General features: G+C 41.2%; 1 protein-coding gene across 5 annotated transcripts in view; it reads left to right on the top strand.

Moving 5' to 3' along the window:
• The window catches only part of furinb (furin (paired basic amino acid cleaving enzyme) b), a 76489-nt gene that overhangs the window by 3765 nt on the left and 54177 nt on the right, over nt 1-18547 (top strand). For 3 of the 5 annotated variants that reach the window (XM_047333090.1, XM_047333091.1, XM_047333093.1), the window contains 2 exons: nt 2893-3174; nt 11871-11984. In XM_047333090.1, coding sequence (XP_047189046.1) covers nt 2998-3174; nt 11871-11984 — 291 coding nt within the window. In that variant the 5' untranslated portion in view covers nt 2893-2997. The remainder of the gene's footprint in view (nt 1-2892; nt 3175-11870; nt 11985-18547) is intronic. The other 2 variants (XM_047333092.1, XM_035643394.2) reach the window with 1 other exon arrangement.

The following is an 18547-nucleotide window of genomic DNA, read 5'->3' as shown; positions in this document are numbered from 1 at the left end:
ATCCTGAAGTCTTACGTTCTCCTGTGGTTTAAAGGGTGAAGTTTCACTCAGTTTTAGGCCTTTGATGTATATTGTAAGAGTAAGCAGCCTCTTGTGAGCTGTTTTGAGAGAAGGTGTTTTCGGGCGTTATTATGCGCTTGTTATTTTCCGCAGTGCTGTCTAAGGCAGGGAATACCCCCAACTCTCTCTCTCTCTACATCTATTCCTCCCTCTCTCTCAGCCCCCTGCTCCTGTTTTCGTGACTCCAGCATTGCATCTAATGAGCTCAGAAGAATTGCTCCACGGGAAGAGTGACAGCCCCTGGTCATGTTTCCACCACCTGCCCTGCTGCGTTCCAATCACACCCACTCCTAAATGTATCTGTGAAAGCACAGATTTATTCAGTGAGCTTCTCCCCCTTTGAATAGTTTGCATACGCCTAACTCTTGGGATAATTGTTTGGGATTGTGAAGAGCAATCCCCAAAAATTACCCCTGTGTTGGTAAAAAGTCCTGAAATGTTTTCTCTTCTTTTGGGAAATCGATTTTAGGGACAACTGAAGGCAAATACGAGCTTGCCTGCAAACCAACTGCCTTGTTACACTTCCAATTATTCACTGTCAATAGTCATTATTTCAAGTAGAGCTAGTAGGTTTTTAATTTCTAAGTCCTCCAAAAAGGGCCAGTTATTTGACAGCACCCATATTCACTCAAATCAATATTGATGATTCTCTCAGTAAAATTGAAACCTCCATCCTTCTTAAGTAATCGTGACAAACCTCAGCAGTTTTCCCCCAAAAATCTATAAAAAGGCTGAGATGTTCTTAGTGCTGTTGAACGTACTATTCTTCAAACCCACGGTTTCAGACCTGGATTTTTGAGCCATGGTTTGGTTCAAAAATATCCCCCCCCCCCCCCCCCCCCCCCCCCCCGCTGAGTTGAATGTGCCCAATGGGGTTATTATCCTTGAGCTTAATTAATTAGCCTAACTTTTACTGCTGGTGTGATCTCTCAGTCATGATGATTGGACCTAAATTAGTCGTTAACATGTCATCTCATCCCCAAACCAAACCTCCTTCATATGAGTGGACTGTCTGTGCTGTTGTGTGGCCTTTTTCACTGTTTTCAACTTTTACTAGATGCCATCTGTTTGACCAAACTGAACGTTATTTTTCCTTTCCCCTTTAAATGCCCCTGAAGAGTCTAAACATACGTATCTGCAGTCAGTGGAACAGTCTGCTATACTGCAGGTTTGCTTTACCTTTCAGAAAATTCTAACTTTTTTCAAAAACCGTTGATAAAACTGAACCCCTTAAGCCTGTAATGTTCATTACACTCCACAATTTGAAACAGAAAGAGCCACACACTGATGATTTCGCTTTCCTCAGAGCCTCAAGGAACTTGGGATAAAAATATAATTTGTTCTGAGGCTGGCCATAGAGGAACAACCACATGGTTGTTAGAATCCAAAGCGGTTTTCTCCTTTGGGGTCTAATTCTGCTGAAAAAACATCATGGAAATCTGCTTAGTACATCATGAGTTGTGAACACAAAGCACAGAAAGTATCACTGAGCACTCTCAATAAAGGATTTAGGGAGCACAAACGTGCTTCGTCATTGTCAATGAAGCTTGTCCATTGGGGGAAGTGTATTTAGGCCTAACTTTGACCTGGTGTTGGTGACAGTGGGAAGTGCAGGTGGTCACCAAAACATTATGATTCATCCTCAGGGGACCATAACCATCCAGGAGATTCACCAACTCTTTATTGACTTCAACTGAACACCTATGGGAGAGTTTTGATGTGTTAGACACAACCATCCATACCATCCAACCATAGTAGTTTAAAAAAAGATCTGCCCTGGACTTGAATGTTGGACAGACAATACTTACAAGAACATTTTGCCATGAAATGAGAATAACAAACAGTCCAAGGGCTCAGCTGTTTCCCATCATCCTCTTCTGTACGTTCTGTACCTGATTACAGGGTTCATATTGGGTTCAAATTCTCTGGATATCTAAACCTTCCAGAAAACCCAGGAAAAAATTATAAGTGCACACAACAGACTTAAATTGGTTCAATTCACAATTGCTTAGATTGAAGAACTGCAGTAGCTCTTATTTCTTTCATATCAGGGATTGGAATGGCACCATGATGCCACGTTGGTGGGATCAGCAGTGGGACTGGATAGGCATTTGAACCTGCATAACCTCCCTCCCTCTTCATCTTTTTTAGGATGACCAGATATACCCAGTGGATTTCCACACTTAATCATCCTTACCGCAAAGCTTTCCTTTTTATGTGAGACTTAAAGGCTCCTTTCCTCCTACTCAAAGAGTCACAAATCAAAGGCCTGAATGTCCTAGTCTGAATTCTTTTCTTTTTGTTTGAACATCTGCTCAAATAATGGTCCTTTTTTATCACACATGTTATTTTATGGGGCACTTAAAATATGATGAACTGTTAAATACTTAATAAGTATGTGGTTTAATTTGAATCTTGGATCATATTTAAACTGGGAAGCAGTGCCTGCAAGAATTTAAATATCCTCTCCCTCAGATGCCTTTTCTCTCTAGTAAGCATGTTTAGCTGTGTACAGGTTTTCTTACAGCTCATCCTGTTTTGCAGCAACTAGCCTATTGCATATCATTATCATACATGGTCTGAAAAAGGTGACGGAAGATTGAAAATAATTCTGTGTTTGGCAGAACCCTTTCTTTTGACTGTTGTGCAGTCATGGTTTTCATCAACCCCCCCCCCCACAGTGGGCAGTGAGCAAAGAATGTTTCATGATAATGATCGTTTTGGGTTGTTGTTTATTAAATGGTTTTAGAAGTAGGTAATTCAGGTCCAAGAGTGACCCAGTTACGAAGGCCATGTTTTTGTGTATAGTTACCTCTGTACTCTTATCTCTAGGCCACTGTTCTACTTTGCTGCTGTGAGGTAGAGCAGCTCCCGCTCTGCCTGGGAAGCAGTGACAGACGAACGGATCGACTCGCCCCGTGAAGTGTTCTCCCTTTCATGGATGCCAGGGTGGCCCTGCTGCACTCATGGACAGTCCTTGTCCTCCTGACAGCTGAGCTGAAGTGGATTGATGCTGCAGAGGTCTACACCAACACTTGGGCTGTCCAGATTGTTGGCGGGCCAGAGGAGGCTGACCGCATCGCCTGGGAACATGGTTTCATCAACCTCGGCAATGTAAGTTCTTCTTACGGTATACGAATATGTGTATGTGTGTTTGCACAAGCCTCTATCACATTTGATAACCAACTGTATCACTTCACGTGAGACTGTATCCATATACAGCTCTGGCATGTAGGTTAACAACAGTGTCAAAATTGCTGAGTGTCAGAGACCTGACATGACACCTCCAGGCCACCCTGTGTCTTAAACTGACTGCAAAAGTGTGGCCTCATTTACCTTCATTTAGTATAGCTTAAGTGGGGCATGCATGCCTCCCTAACGCACTGGCTGACAGTTGTGTTTACAGAGCAGTGTCAGAAATAGCCAGGAATAATACGGTTCTTATTTTAGGGTCTAAAGAAAGGTTGTTTTATATAATTCTGAGGTTGGTAGTTAAAATTTATGCCAGCACTTTACCATTCTCTATTGGAGATGACCAAGGATTTTTTAATCAATTGAGCTGTTGTGTCGCTCAGTTTGCAGATAGTTAAAGAAAAATAAAAGTGTAAGAAGAGCTCAAGAATGAGTGGGGTTGGGGGGTTCGGTGGGTAGTGACTTATTGTTCTTTCAGTGGTGTGTTAGGTCCCTTGAATATCAAAAAGCTTCCAAGACTAAGCTTTTCCACATTTGTGTTCAGCAGTTGTCAGTGAGCAGCTATTTGGTCCCCTCTTCCCCTGTTGCTCCACTTGAGACTTAACTTCATTTGCATGCGTCTTTGTGGAGCTGCCGGAGTGTTACACATGCCAGTGAACAGCCTTCTGGATTACACCCCGGGAATATGCGGAGGAGGCTCTGCATATTCCCACCCGACTTCTCCCCAGCCCCCAAAAAAGAGGATTTTGCTCAAAGAGAGGTTATCAAAATTCATTCAGGGTTCTCTTTGCTTTATTTATTTTTTTGTGTGGAGTGTGAAACCAGATGTTTTCTAGTCAACTCAACAGTTGTCTCGTGGGTTTGTGACCAACTGGACAGTGTTAGATATGTGTCATTATTAAAGGCATTTTATAAACCACCCTTTTATATTAAATTGCATACGTGCGACTTGACGTTGAGCTTGTCTAAGGCACTTACATTCTGCTTAAAACTGGAGTTCATTTAGTATTGATCGGTATAGCTGCAGTTGTTGCAACAGTCTAAAGCTATTGTACTGCAGACTGAAAGAAAGCTATATATAGTGTAATGGATCCTAATGGACTTTTTACTCCTAATTGCTTCTGTAAATTCTAAATAGAGGATCAATCTTCAGACATCGTGAATTCGATGGGGAAAAAAAGTTCAATATTCTGCAAACAGCACACACATACATATTCTACACAATCACCCAGGGACACAGTGCTATGGAGGGGAAAAAAAGGTGTCTCTTCCTTCAACGAGGCAATTCCTCTTTCTCATATTCCCCTCATGTGATCATCACCCTTCCCTCAAACGTTTATTGCTTTCTTTCTCCTGTTTTTCTTTCCTTCTCTCATTTCACCCAATCACAAAGACATTCCTAGCCTCTGCTCTACTTTTTGAGCCATTCCATTAAGAGGCACGTGTATAGCTTTATATCTGCCTTCTGGTAATTAGCATTCGCTTCAGAGGAGTATTGCTGGAGGTACGCACAGGAAAGAGTCCTCTGAGATGGTAATGTGTTACTGAATCTTTGATGCCATTTGTCACTTTAGTGCACGTGACATTAAGCCGCTCGAGTACTGGAGTGTGAAACACTATTTCGCAAAGAGGGCCCTGAAAACAACCCACTCACCTTACCCCAAAACAAACCAACAGTTTGTCTCTGGGGTTACATGACTCTGGAGCTCACAGGTTGTCTGACTGAAGAAATCTGAAGAAATGCTATAGTCTTTTTGCAGCTGTGGTGTGAGAGATGGATATTTCTACAGTGGATGTATTTTAGAGAGGGTGAAGGTGGATAATAAAAGGAAAGAGTGGAAAGCATTGGGATAATTGACACTTTCCCGTTGGAAAAATATGAGCAGAGCGTGTGGGAGACGCTAGCAAAAAAAAAAGGGAGATAATGGAGGAATTGGATGGCTAGAAAGTGTGAAATTTAGTATTATCCGTGGTGCAGAATAGGATTTTGTGGGAGTACCTCTTCAGTCATTGTTTCACAGAGGCATCCGAGTAAGTTTTATTTTAATCTACGGCCCCTGAGTGGGTGCTATGAGAGAGGGATGATCTACTGGCTATGTGCAGTATCTGGAGATGGGTTATTATGTGAGGGTTTGGGTTAGGACAGGCTTTGTTGGGCTCAGTGCTCAGTTGTTTTTTCCATCATCCTTAGCGGTTGTTCTACAGGGTTGATTTGCTCTGAGATGCCTTACTGTCTTTATATATTTGTAATAGGGGTGTTATGATTATGCGACCGAAACTGTGACACAAACGTCCACAATCTCGTATGATCGTATGAACAACATGACTGGACCGTGATACCCCAATGTCAGGACTTCGGGAGAACATCAGTGATGTCGGGAGAATGTCAACGCTGATTGGCTTTTTGTGTCGCGTTAATCTTTCGCTCGAGTTCAAATGTTTCAACACTGCGCAAAAAATTCTCTCTCTCGCATTTGGTCTGAATGCACCAAAAACACTGTCACGTACATTCTATTCAAAGTGTGGGCAAAGCTGTATGTTTACACATTACGCCAATTTTATTGTCTTCCAACTCCGCGAACGAGCGATCACGCCTGCGGTAACAGGCTTGTTTAATTAGCTCTAGATATTTTATAGCCCCCTGCAGACTGCAGACAATCAGAAGTGTGGGAACAGTTTGGTCTACCCGCCCCCCCCAGGGATGTCACGGTGTGGAAAACTGCCCTACCGGGTAATAAGCCTATGACAACACCAGTATCATGGATTTGCTGCAGACACCCTCACTCTTGTTGTGCACTTGAAGGTGTCTGTACAGGGGCTGCCACCTTCATGAGACAAAGTTTGCAGACCACCCCTTTTGCATTCAGGGATGATGTAAAATTCTTTTTCAATGCGCCGATTTAAACTCTCCTCTCATGAGGTGATAAGACTCTGTTACTCTGTGATGTGACTCTGCTCTGCCGCTGCTGCACGAAGCTGACACTTCCCATTTATAATTGTAGCGTCCAAATAAGTATTGATATGTTGTATTTTTACAAATTGGGGTTGTTTTTTTATTTGATGATCGTGGGCGCTGCTGATGATTCGCAAAAATTCACCAAATGGGCTTTTATGCCTATTGAGGGCGGGGCCGGTGGCAGGTTATGTAATCAGTGTGCGCTTGAACACTGTGTTACACCTACTATAGGGAAAATGTTACACCCCCTCATTAGCAGAATCACTCATGATTTAGCAGCTTAAGTTTTCTTCAGTGTGTGTGAGAAGAAGAAAACATGCTTGTATGCATGTGTGTGTTCAACACCAGGGTTTTCTGTGCAAATGTCATGAAGGCTTTCCCATTTCGGCATTCAAGTTGACAGGCAGCGTTGTTATATCTGTGTCTCTGTAATGTGTTCAACACTGTTGTTGTTTTTTCTTCTTTTACAATAATGCCTTTTAGTCTGCGTGGGAGTTTCAGACCAGAGTTCAAAGCTAAATGTCATGTTGTGTTCTTGGTGAGCCAGAGTCAGAATCACTGTTTTTATGAGGATGGGCAGGCTCTGTGGGCGTTGATGGACTGAATCACTCAGCTCTGTGAAGAAGACGTCTAATGCCACAGCCTTTCTCCTTGCCTTGTCCTTCTGTCTGTTTGGCTGTAACTCTCCATCTGGGTCTCTTCATCTCTCTCCGTTCATAGGTAATTCACTCAAAACACGTGGCCATTTACTGTAATCTGAATCAAACTACTTGCTGGTTTCATTATCCAAATTTCCAACATCTGCTCCACCAGTCATCGCCCTCCACAGAAAACCTCTTCTGGGTCTTACAGGTAATTTCCTGGTAGTTAGACAATTTTCGTTTGCAGTCAGCTTGTGTCGGCTGATTGTGCTTTAATATTCTGTCAAAATCCAATATTCCTGGTGCAGACCCAATGCTTTCTTTTCAAATTTCATACCACCACAGCCCTAGAATACACACAAATACAAATTTGCTCTGTGCTAGTTGGAATGTAATTCGTTCCAAGGCCTTTGTGCATTACTCTGCATGATACCCTGCCAACTGGGTGATGCTCCAGCCCACTGGCCAGACCCCCCTCTCTCGCTGTCTTCCTCGATTCACTTCTATTCAAATGAGCCACTTTGGCACGGAATACAACCAAATAAATACATGAAATACGTTGCACTCTCACTGTTTTCCCCTCCTCTTCTCTGGTCTACCGCTCTGGTAGCTGTGTGAGACGGTCACAACTTATCAGGACTGAGCGCATGTTTTATTGCTTATGAAATGACAGTGATGCTTTTAAGAATCTACAAGGGCAGTTCGCCCTGTGGGTAAAGAGAGCGTGATTATTTTATATTCAAATGTGATTTGTAAAGAGAGCCCTGTCAGAGAGGCTGATTATATCTGACAGCGCTGATGCTGTTATCCTACTTTCATTTGCCGTGAGTGCGGCTGGGAGGTGTGTGAGTGTGTGTGAGAGAGAGAGTGACTTCATTTGTTTGGCTTGCTGAAGTTTTTGTCCTCGTTTAAGGTAATAGTTTATTAAAAGGAACATCAAGAGTACTATATCTCTCTCTCTTTCTCCGGCAGTGGTCCCTATTGATTTCTCTCCAGTGCATACAGGCTCTGAGATGTTCATAATCCCCCACACTTAAACACTGCAGTTTCACTCATAAACCAATACGCTGTTCCGCAGCAGCATCTTCAGTATTTGCACTCTTGTATTTCCCTCAGGACTTTGAAGGGAAAAGTGAACAGTGCCTCAGAGCTTTGGTTTGTTTGTTTACTCCATCACACTTCTGTCCCAAGTCATTTTCAGAATACATTTTTTGCCTTTTTTTACTGTTTGTTCTTTATTTATAAGTACATATTTTGGTCACTGCATTAATTATCCACTTTGGACTTTTTTTTAGTTCATGGAGTACTGATCGGTTTCCCATTGTCAGAGCCTCGCTGTAAACAAGTGCTCCAATTCAAATTTAGATTTAGCCTGCATGAGCAATGAGTAAAAGACAGTTAAATCAAATGTCTGGCATGTCACTGCTGCCGCTAAAATAGATATGATAATGAAAAAACTGACAATATCAACAAAAAGTGGTCGGGCGATACATATCCTGCACACATCCTTTATATACCCCAATCAGGCAATGTTAACTTTTTTATATTGTAATGATACCATTTCATAATGACATCATCATGGTGTCATTTAAACCCTATGATGACATATGATTGGTTAATCTAAATAAGATGTAGATAGTGTGTGTAATGTTATTGGTTGCAAACATTGATGCTTTAGTACACTGTGACAACTTTTTCGGACTTCATAGTGACCTCATGATGACATCTTTCTTACCATATGATCACCAAATATGTTTTAATCTGTATAAGCTTTAGGTCATGTCTATAGGGTGCATTTTTGAACTAGGCGTGGTGTAATTTTCTGACGTCCTTGTTACTTCTGCATGATGTCGCTTATCATATGATATCAAGTGATAGGGAATAATTTGATGATCAATATAAGGTTTAGAATGTCTTGCTATTTTTTGCAGATATATCTTGGAAAATGTGTTTTCTGGACCATAATTAGTTGACCTTGACCTTTGAACAATCAGCTACAAAAGTTACTCACATGGAGATATCCTCCCAAGGAATATATCCCCACCCATTAGTTATTCTGTACACACACACACACACACACACACACAGGGGTAATAAATGTAATAAATGTTATGGAGGCCTTGGACAAGGTGGCAGGTGGCAATGCATTTTAATAGTAGCATGGTTTAATGTCATCTGCAATAATAAACAGACACTTCTAGGAAACATGTTTTACAGTGGTTTTATAGCAACCTAGCTTTTTTTAAGTGTGCATTAACACTCGTAGTGTGTTTTCATTTTCATCTTCTTGGGTTATACTGCCAGTGTTGTTATTGTTATTAATTTAAAATATTAATATTCACACAGATTGATTGACAAACACTGTCCTAATTTATTTCAGCTTTCACACCAACATTTCCTCCCTACCATCATTATGCTTGCATGAAAGTAGTTTTTCCCAAAGTCCACAATTTTTTGTCATAAACATCATATTTTTTTCTTTCGTGTCTCCTTTTCCTTGCCCTCTTTCCCTCTGCTCTGAGATCACTGCCCTGTGAGTGAGGCTCTAACTGTACATCAAATCCGTACACCAGCATAAATTTTGGACAAATTGCTCTTGAAGGTTTATAGAACTGTGTTGTTGCACTTTTAGAGAGACAAAGAGACTTTTTGTAGATCAGTCTGCTAAGAGATAATGCAATACAGCAGCGTCATGCTAATTGACTTGAATGGGCATTTTTAGTCAGAACCTGTATTTTGGGATTTCAAACATTGTTGAAAAGACCTACTTCTTAGTAGGTTGTGTATTTTTGTAGCTAGATGCTGCGTTCTGTAATTTTGAATCAGTGCATATGAAAGATTGGTTCCACTCCTTTACATTATATATCAACTTGTATTAAGAGATTTTATGTTTAATCCACTTTTAACATGCTAACAGTGACATGGAAATAATACTTTTGTATAAGGGATTGGTTTCCGATTTATTGACCTTATACATCTTTTAAATTTATAATGACTAACTAAGTATGCTAGTAAATGATGAAACATGATGAAACATATCTTTATGCGTTCCTTCCTTGCTTGTTGTTATTGCACAGTTGCATGTTCTCTTCCTACTCTCTGCATGTACGTATGTTTATTTGTGTTTTTGTGATGGTTAGTTATCTGAAGGTTCGTTTCGACCCTCTGCTCCTGCTCACTGCCTCACAGCCGTTCTCTAAAGCCCCCGCAGCCGCCTGTCAACTCAAGTGGGACACCAAGCTACCGCCTGTTCTGGCATTACGTTGCCATGGAGAAAATTGCCAGCAATTTTCTTCCCCCTGCAGATTGTCTGCAGAGAGAGGGGTGGGGTATTTTTTTTTCTTGCCGATATTATACCATGCGTTGTTCTAGATTGTTGTGCAGCTTGGCGTTAAAAAAAGTAGTCCAATTTCTGCTAATTAAGTGTTAATTGTGAAATCTAAATGCGGCTCTAAACAAAGTGAATGCTCCTTTTCCACTTAATCTGCAGGTACTGAAGGTATTTTACTGTATATTTCCTTTATGTTTATGTCTGCATCATTGTTCCTCTTGCTACCTTAATATCCTATAAAAATCCACCGGGATTTTTTCTTCTTCTCATTTCCCTTTGTGGCTCTTTGCAATTTTACATCATAATCTTTTTTAATCTCAGTTGCTTTCTCAAAATGTCCAATATTCGCAGGTTTATTACAGGTCTTGTCTCTTGTAAGTCTCACCTCTTCCTTTCCGTCCTCTGGGCTCTCTCTCTCTCTCTTTCTCTCTCTCCTGTCATGCTGTTGTCCTCTCCTCCCTTTCTTCTCCCTCCAGCCTCCACTTTATTCCAGTGTTTACTGATCTGAGCGAAGTGCAACTCCTTGTCCCAGAGCTGTCTCTCATTTAAATGCGCTACTTCATTACACGGAGCCCGCAGCCACAGACCTTTTAGCTGTTTCCCAAAATGTCTCCTAGAAATGGGCTGGTGCGGTGCCAGGGATGTGCAGAGATCATTACTCAAAAGGTCCTCAGAACTGTGTTTTATAACTGGAGAATCTTTGACCTATAAAACTGATTCTTGTTATGCCTGCCGCTAACAGCACATCAGTAATAGGTTTGCAGTCAGGGTTTGAGCTGGAGGAGGTTCAGTGTTCCTCTGGGTTGGAGTTGTAGCAGCGAAGGTGAAACCAAAGTGCGTGTGTGTGTGGTTGTGTCGGTGTGCGTGTGTGTGTGGTTGTGTCGGTGTGCGTGTGTGTGTGTGCGTGTGCCACGTGCAAAAATATTTTTTGTGAGATTGCGCTCAAAGTACTTTATGTTGGGGGGGGGTTTCTATGTATCTGCTAACACCAGAGGGCCTCTTGAGGCGGGAAGTGCCCGTCTAGTGTAGGGCTCTCCAGATTCAGGAAATTATTCATGTATTGAATATAATAAAAGTATAATCTTTTCAGCAATTACTGACATTTTAATGAATAAAACATTAATGCCTAGCAGCGAGCTAGTTGTCATTCATTCTACCAATTATTATTTTTTGTGTTATCAAACACAGAAGTGTTCATTCACTTCAATGTAATGACACATTTCTTTAATAAAATAACTCACTTTTCTGACTTTTTGGGGAATCCTTTCCAAATTATGTGTAACGTGAATATGTTACATATTCTTTCAGAATCTTTCAGCTGCCTTTCAGATTGACAGCTTTTGCATCTTTGGCATGTCACGATTCCCTCATGCAGGCCCGCCTCCAGAGAGAAAAAAACAACTGTGCATGAGGAATGCCTGCCATCATTGTATCTGCCCAATGTTTATTTTACCTCACAGATATGCGTTTCCTTGTGTGTCCGTATCTAATGTGTGTGTTTGCTGTGAAATGACGATACGGAAGTGAAGCTGCAGGACATTGTTTTCCCTTTCCACAAATGATAATCCCGAATCCTCGTACGTCATCGCTTGGCTCAGTGCTGACATCTGCCCAGTGCTTGTTGTTATGCCTGTTGTGCTGTCATTATCAGCTAAGCACTACACTTCTCATTTATATTCTTTACTCATAGGTGTGTGAACTGACACTGGTTATGAAGCATCTGCAGCGCAAAATAATGCAATGGAAGTGGAGCACTCGGAAGGCGCAGACCTGCGCCAAGGCTGAAGAAATCCATTTTGCAATGGTGAGGAATCCTTAAAAAAGAATTCCTGGATCCGGATCTAGATCTGAATGTAATCACCTGTCAACATGATTGAGACCAATCTTGGATAACATTTCCATGCAAATCTGTACAAAGCTTTTTGAGAAACAAACAGACAAACCAAACCAATCACACAACTTCCTTGGCAGAGGTAGTAACGTTGGTTTCTAAAGAGAAAGGAAAAAGCCCTCTCTCCTCTTCTTTCTCAAAAAGAATAATTTAGCAGCCAGCAGCATAATGTCACTGTTACAAGCAGGAGAAACAGTTAGAAAGAGCATTGGAAATGCTGGCTGGATGACTCCAAGTTTAAGTATATGGAAAAGGCTTTAGCCTACCAGACTGCTCTCTGTTCCTCTGAGACATGGAAGCAGCCATGCGTGTTGTGTTGTCTGCCATCATTCAGGTCTCTTTTTCTTCAGGGAGACTTTTTTTTGTCAGATTACTCACATTCATAATCTGTTAATTATTGACTTAAGAGGGCTCTGAGTAAATTGAAGATTGAACTTTCTTTTTGTAAGGCAGAGACTTCCCTGTTCTCAGGGAAGAATACATTTCAGCCTCATCCACAATGCTGCCTTCCACTTACTGCTAGTTGGTGTTCATCTTCAGCTTCCCACACTCTCACACACAGTATATGTGGCATATTATTGTATAGTGCAGTGTAAACTTCGCTGTGACTCAGGATGTTTGTTTTTTCGCATGCATTTCTGTTTTTATTTACTGCTGTTTTTATTTGCACATTTGTGTCCGTCTCTTCAATAACGAATATGTGCCCGTAGTTGTTTGCCCTTGTTGAAATAAAAAGAGAGTAAAAAACAGCTGAACATTAAATACGAGTCCAGCAACAGCCGCTTCAGCTCTCGAGTCCTTTCACTACCTGCAGACTGGTTTGAGGCTACAGCGCCAGGCGCAGAATTTCATTCCAGCTCTCATATGCGGCACATAGCGTCACGAAAAATGAGCTTCTGAATCTAGTTAGCTGGGGATACTTGATTCTTAATACCCATTAAATTGTAATTTTTTTACATTACAATTGACCCAGATTTCCGACGTGAATAACATCATATTTTTTTCATGATCTTGTGAGCTCCATATTTCCGAAGCTGATCTCGTCTATGATTTTCATCGCTGCGTATGTATTATTTAGCTCAGTGAAAATAGTCAATTTTAAAAGGCTTATATTCCGTCGTTATGTTGAGTAAGAATCATTTCATGGGAGATCATTTCCATAGGAGAAAGTTTTCTTGTGCATCTCACACACCTGCGTGTGTAGTGAGCACACACACCCTCCAAGGCTTCAGGGAGCAGTTGAAGGGGGTTAGATTAGAGTCAAGCTCTCCACATCCATGAGTACCCACCAATTAAGGGCACATGCACTCCTCCAGGTGGGTTTGAAAGAAGAACATATACACGTCGTCCGCGAAGTCCAAAGCTGCCCGTGTGTACGTGTTTGCAATGGAGTAAAATAGAAGATTTTCTCTGTGGATGTTGAGGCAGGGGAAAAAATGCTGTTCATTATTCTCCCCTGCCTGTCTTTCTTCCTGCCGGGACCTTTCAGTCCTAAACTTGCTTCTCCAATCTTTAGGCCACATTCATTTGTGCTCAGCAAACTTGACTGTCGAGGTATTAGCCTGTACGTGGAGCACTCAGGTGTGCATTTAAGAATAACCAATGGCCGCACTGGGCAGTTTAAAAGCAGGCTGCATGACGTAAAGTCATCATGTTAGACCCGGCTTCTCTACTTTTGAATTGCTCTGTAGGCAATGTAGTGATTCGTTCATTGCGCCGATGCGTCAGTTAGAAATTATGCTAATTTAATGCATTTGATGTGCTGAAAGAAATAATCATAAATACTCCGGCTTCAGTAACGATCAGTTCGAAACACTTTGACATGCAATGATCAAGAAGATGAAACTGCACTCACTCCTTTGCCAGGATTGAAAAGCAGAAATGGGCACCAGTGCTTCTGCTGCCATTAAAGACACCACTTTTCCTGCCACACTCATGTGATATAAATGTTGAGACCACTATTGTGCGCTATTGTCACAACTACGTAAAGTAATATTACCACCCGGGGTCAAATGTGTCACATTATGTAATCGTGTGTAAAACACATTTCTTTAATGTGAGCAACTGTTACATGCTTGTTTCTAATCAGCATAAAAGAAGCTGTTGCATTCCAAAATTACTGAATCAAATTGTGTTTCCCAGAGTGAATCACGCTGAGAAATGAAACTAATAATAATAATCCCTCTTGAGGGGAAAAAGCCAAGTTGAATAATTAAATTAAATAGTTGTGAAGCCAGAAATCCACAAACAACTGCTCTCTAGCTCGACCTTCAAGCTAAGGAGCCCATCCCTCACCCTGCCCTCAGGTAGGAGAAAAGAGAAATAGAAGCTATGCACAGATATCTAGTCAGCCCTGCCCTCTCCACCTGGCCTCTCCACCTTCCGGCATTTGTATGCCAACAAAAGGACTGTTCAGGCAATGCGAGTAAAGAGCTAGTTTATTCAGCAGGCCCTCAAGCTATGAATTTTCTTAAGGATTAACTTGTACCTAGACTGTACCCGCGTCACTGCTCCGCCATGTTTTTCTCCCCACTGTTAACACAGCTCAATCAGATGACATTTCCCTTCCACTCCTTTTTTCTTTTCTTTCCGTGTTATCACTCTTAGGATCGTGTGATTCTGGCTTTAGGGAAAATATGAGGAATGCAATATGCGTGGGAAGCTTATTCATGAAAATAAAACAATGCAGATATGGGTGAGGAGGAAATAGTTACTCGAAGGGTTAAAGATCAGATTATTGCTCGGCCAATATTACATTATGCTTGGATAATGCTCTACCATCCTCCTTGTATTCCAGCGCAACACATGTGACAGCAAAGAGTGTTCAACCTGAGCCGACAAGTGAACAAACTGTGTAATTTTACTCCGACTGAGGACACAAGACAGGTTATTAAGAAGTTAGGATTTTTTTCCTGCTCTGTGCCTATAGTCTGTTATCTGTCATGAAATGTCTCATGTCTGTGCGGATAACAATGGTATCTTGATGTTTTAGAATTTGATTTTTCATTTTTCACATTTCATATCCTGTTTGGATGCCACTGTAATGCCTTGGATTTTTCCTCTTGATTTGTTTTATACTGTGCAATCAATCAATTTGGCATGAATATTTAACAACGGTTAATTTCACTAAAAGGGAGTTATGGGCATACATTCGGCAGCGGTTCATGGTGGAATGTTTGCACTGCAGTTACAGAATAACAAATAGAGTTTTCTTTTAATTTTCGGAGGTATTGATTTAAAAAAAAAAAAACGTGTGATGAAAAATTATTGTTGGGTAATTGTATTATGCCCATGGTTTCAGAAACTTACTGGGAGCTCTTGTTGTTCTTTAACACTAGTAGTACTATATACTTACAAAGAATTTGTACCCATTTTTTCTTCGAACCCCTTTCATGCTGATCATGCTGATTAGATGAAACAAGTTGTGTGCTCAACTGCGATGCATCAAAGTGCAAAATGAGAATTTTACAGTTACTTAAGATTATTTGTGGGTTGACACTTGGCTCATTTTACAAATTACAAATTTTCCATTACGTGTGTTATTTGTGATTTTTGATGCCTGTAATGTTTCAGAGGAGACTGGTGCATCAATCAAGGACCAGCATTTATTTTACTTCGGGGGTCTGTGATCATTGAGAGTCACTGAACATTACTCTTTTTCTCGGGGAGCATACAAATGACCTCCGTCCTGTGCTGTGCTCTGTTTCACGGACTGTGTGGGAAGGAGAAATTACGTGTACATTTTCCATTGATAAGTGAAAGGCAAAAGCATCTGCAAGGATTGATTGTCATACACAACCAGGCCCCAGACTGCGTTCCATAAGCTCTTGTTTTTTTTCTCCACTTATCCCAAGGAAAACGTGTGACAAGTGGATATGATGGCAGAAAAAAAGTTGTGCAGAGCTATGTGCGCGTTGTGCTGCTGTAAAGGTAAAATATGACCTTTTCAGGAAAGCAGAATGGAGAAGTAAAAGGTCTGCAAGGCTGGAGATATCAGGCGCCCCTCTGAAGCGTGACACTTGGTCAATTACTGGCTGATTCGATTTAGAGAGACAAGACGGAGAGTGATAGTGAAATAAAGAAGCAGCTGGACCTCCCTGACTCAGGCACTGTTGGTGATCCTGTAGCGTCCTCCTGGAGTTTACAGACGGTGGGTGCATTCGTTTTTCACCAACGACTCTCTACAGTGGACAGTGACTGTTCTGTCACACCATTATTTATACACAACTTGTATACATTACTTTCCATTAAAAAAGTGGAGTTTATACTTAACCATCAGTAATGTTATTGTTATTAATTAATTTGATTCAGTATCTTTATGGCTCGAATAATCCAAAAATACACAGATCTGTTGTATCGACCAGTGAGACTTCAGCTGCTTTCAGACATGCACTGAAGTCCGGACATTTTCCTGAACTTTTTCCAGAGTGGGCTGCCTGTTGGAACGCAAATGTCCACAAATGTTGGACGAGCCCATGTGAAAATACAGCAGGAAAACCTCAAAGCGTGTTAATGACTATAAACAAACACACTGCTATCAGCTGCAGAGCTATTGTCCTGCTTCCTGCAAGCTCTACCCAGATGCCGTAAAATGTTCCGAAAATGTTCCTGTTGGTTTGAACACATCCCACTCAGATAATCTCCTGCTACATTCTTCATATGTGAACGGCAAACGCCCGAAAATGTCTGGACCCAATTTTCCAGACATGGACATTTGTGTGTTTAATGGCCAGTGATCCGTGTGGCGCCATTAGAGAGTTCCCAGGTGATGTACTAGTGGATGGGTTGCGTGGGTGCTACCATGCAGCTCCTCACCCAGAGACAGGAGTCGTGTGTGGTGGCTATTATACAGTCAGATCATTCTCAGCCTGAATAATGTAGAAGAGTGCCTGCCATGTGGAAACAAAACGGTTCACAGAATAGTGAACCGTATACGGTTCCCTCCACTTTCACCCTCTCTTTTGAATCCGTTGTGGGCAAGAAAAACCAAGAGCGGAGCAACGTGAGCACTTCCCTCTTACATTCAAAAGATGCAGGGATTCCTCAGATTGTATCCTGTAAAATAAAACTGACTTTAAAGAATGAAACAAGGCAGAACATAATGGGGGTTTTTGCATTCAAATGGAGCTCACGCCGTTCTGGCTCGTAGCCCTTGATGAAGATTGTGTCTCAGGGATACTGTGATTTAGGCTGGGACTGTGGGGAAACGGAGCAGTTTATCAAACGCAGAACCTTCTGTCTGTATTCACGTGTAGCCCTTTGTCCATGGTTCTCATCCTTTGTAAGGTTTTTTTTTCTCTGCACACAAAGCCACTAATGCTTTTTCCCCAAAGACTGGACAAGCAATTATATTTATATATACTAGTGGATCATGTTGAAGAGTAATGTACTATCTTCTTAACTGCCTCCTCATTAAGAGGTAGGATAGAATAGCAAGCACTATACATTTCTAGTTTACATTACACTGTAATACAAATAATTACTTATGTCCAATAAGTATGTTTTTCTGTACACTGGTAGCTACTGTAAAGCCCCCCCCCCACCCCCAGCATGCATCTGTGCTCCATTAATAGTACAATGGAGACTGCAAGCAGTTTTATCTCGGATGCTGTTCAGTGCTGATGTAGCATGTTGTAATACAGAACAGTTAATTTTCCAAACAGCAACTTTTAGCAGGGCAGCAATTTCACTCAGCCAGTCCATTGTAGGTACAGTAATGAAATATTTAAGCTTGGACGGTGCAGAAAAAGAGTTCTGTACAGGGCCATTATTGTTGTGAAACTATTAACAAATATGAATGCAGAGTTGTGTAACTTCACTTCATTCCGTGTGTGCTTGAAGTCAGATTTGTAAATATGTCAAAGATGCTGTCATTGTGCATTAATATTTGTAAATCTTTATAAGCGTGTTGAGATCTGGAAAAACAGACATCAGTTATACACTAACCCAGATGGGCCTTTCAACTGCCGTGGCAGAGATCTGCGAATGTGTGTGCAAATTTGTCTTTGTGCATCACTAACTATGCAGCTAGTCAATGGGAGGGATGTGCGCTTCCTAAATTTAGTTCATTTTAGTTCATGGGACCTAATTTTTCAGTTCATTTAAATGTTATTTGTATAACACCAGATAGCTATATACATTATCTCAAGGCAACTAACATTATTATGTTATATATGACAATATTATAGAGAGAAAATCAACCCGTTTCCACAATGACCAAACACTTGGTGAAAGTGGAGAGAAAGAAACTCCACTTTAACAGAACGAAACCTCCAACAGAACCAGACCCGGGGTGGGCGGCCATTTGCCTCATTGAGAGGAGAGAAATGGGGAAGAAAGAGAAGAGAGAGAGAGACCAGGAACATTTGTATAACTGTATTTAATCTCTGTCAGACTAGTTGGTATAATGATGATAATATTAGTGAGACTCATAGATAAACTTAAAGCTTAATCAAAGAGGATATTTTAAGGATGAA

Source organism: Scophthalmus maximus, chromosome 7 (assembly GCF_022379125.1).
Source record: "Scophthalmus maximus strain ysfricsl-2021 chromosome 7, ASM2237912v1, whole genome shotgun sequence".
In the NCBI taxonomy this organism is placed as follows: domain Eukaryota; kingdom Metazoa; phylum Chordata; class Actinopteri; order Pleuronectiformes; family Scophthalmidae; genus Scophthalmus; species Scophthalmus maximus.
This window is presented reverse-complemented; position numbering and strand designations above follow the sequence as displayed.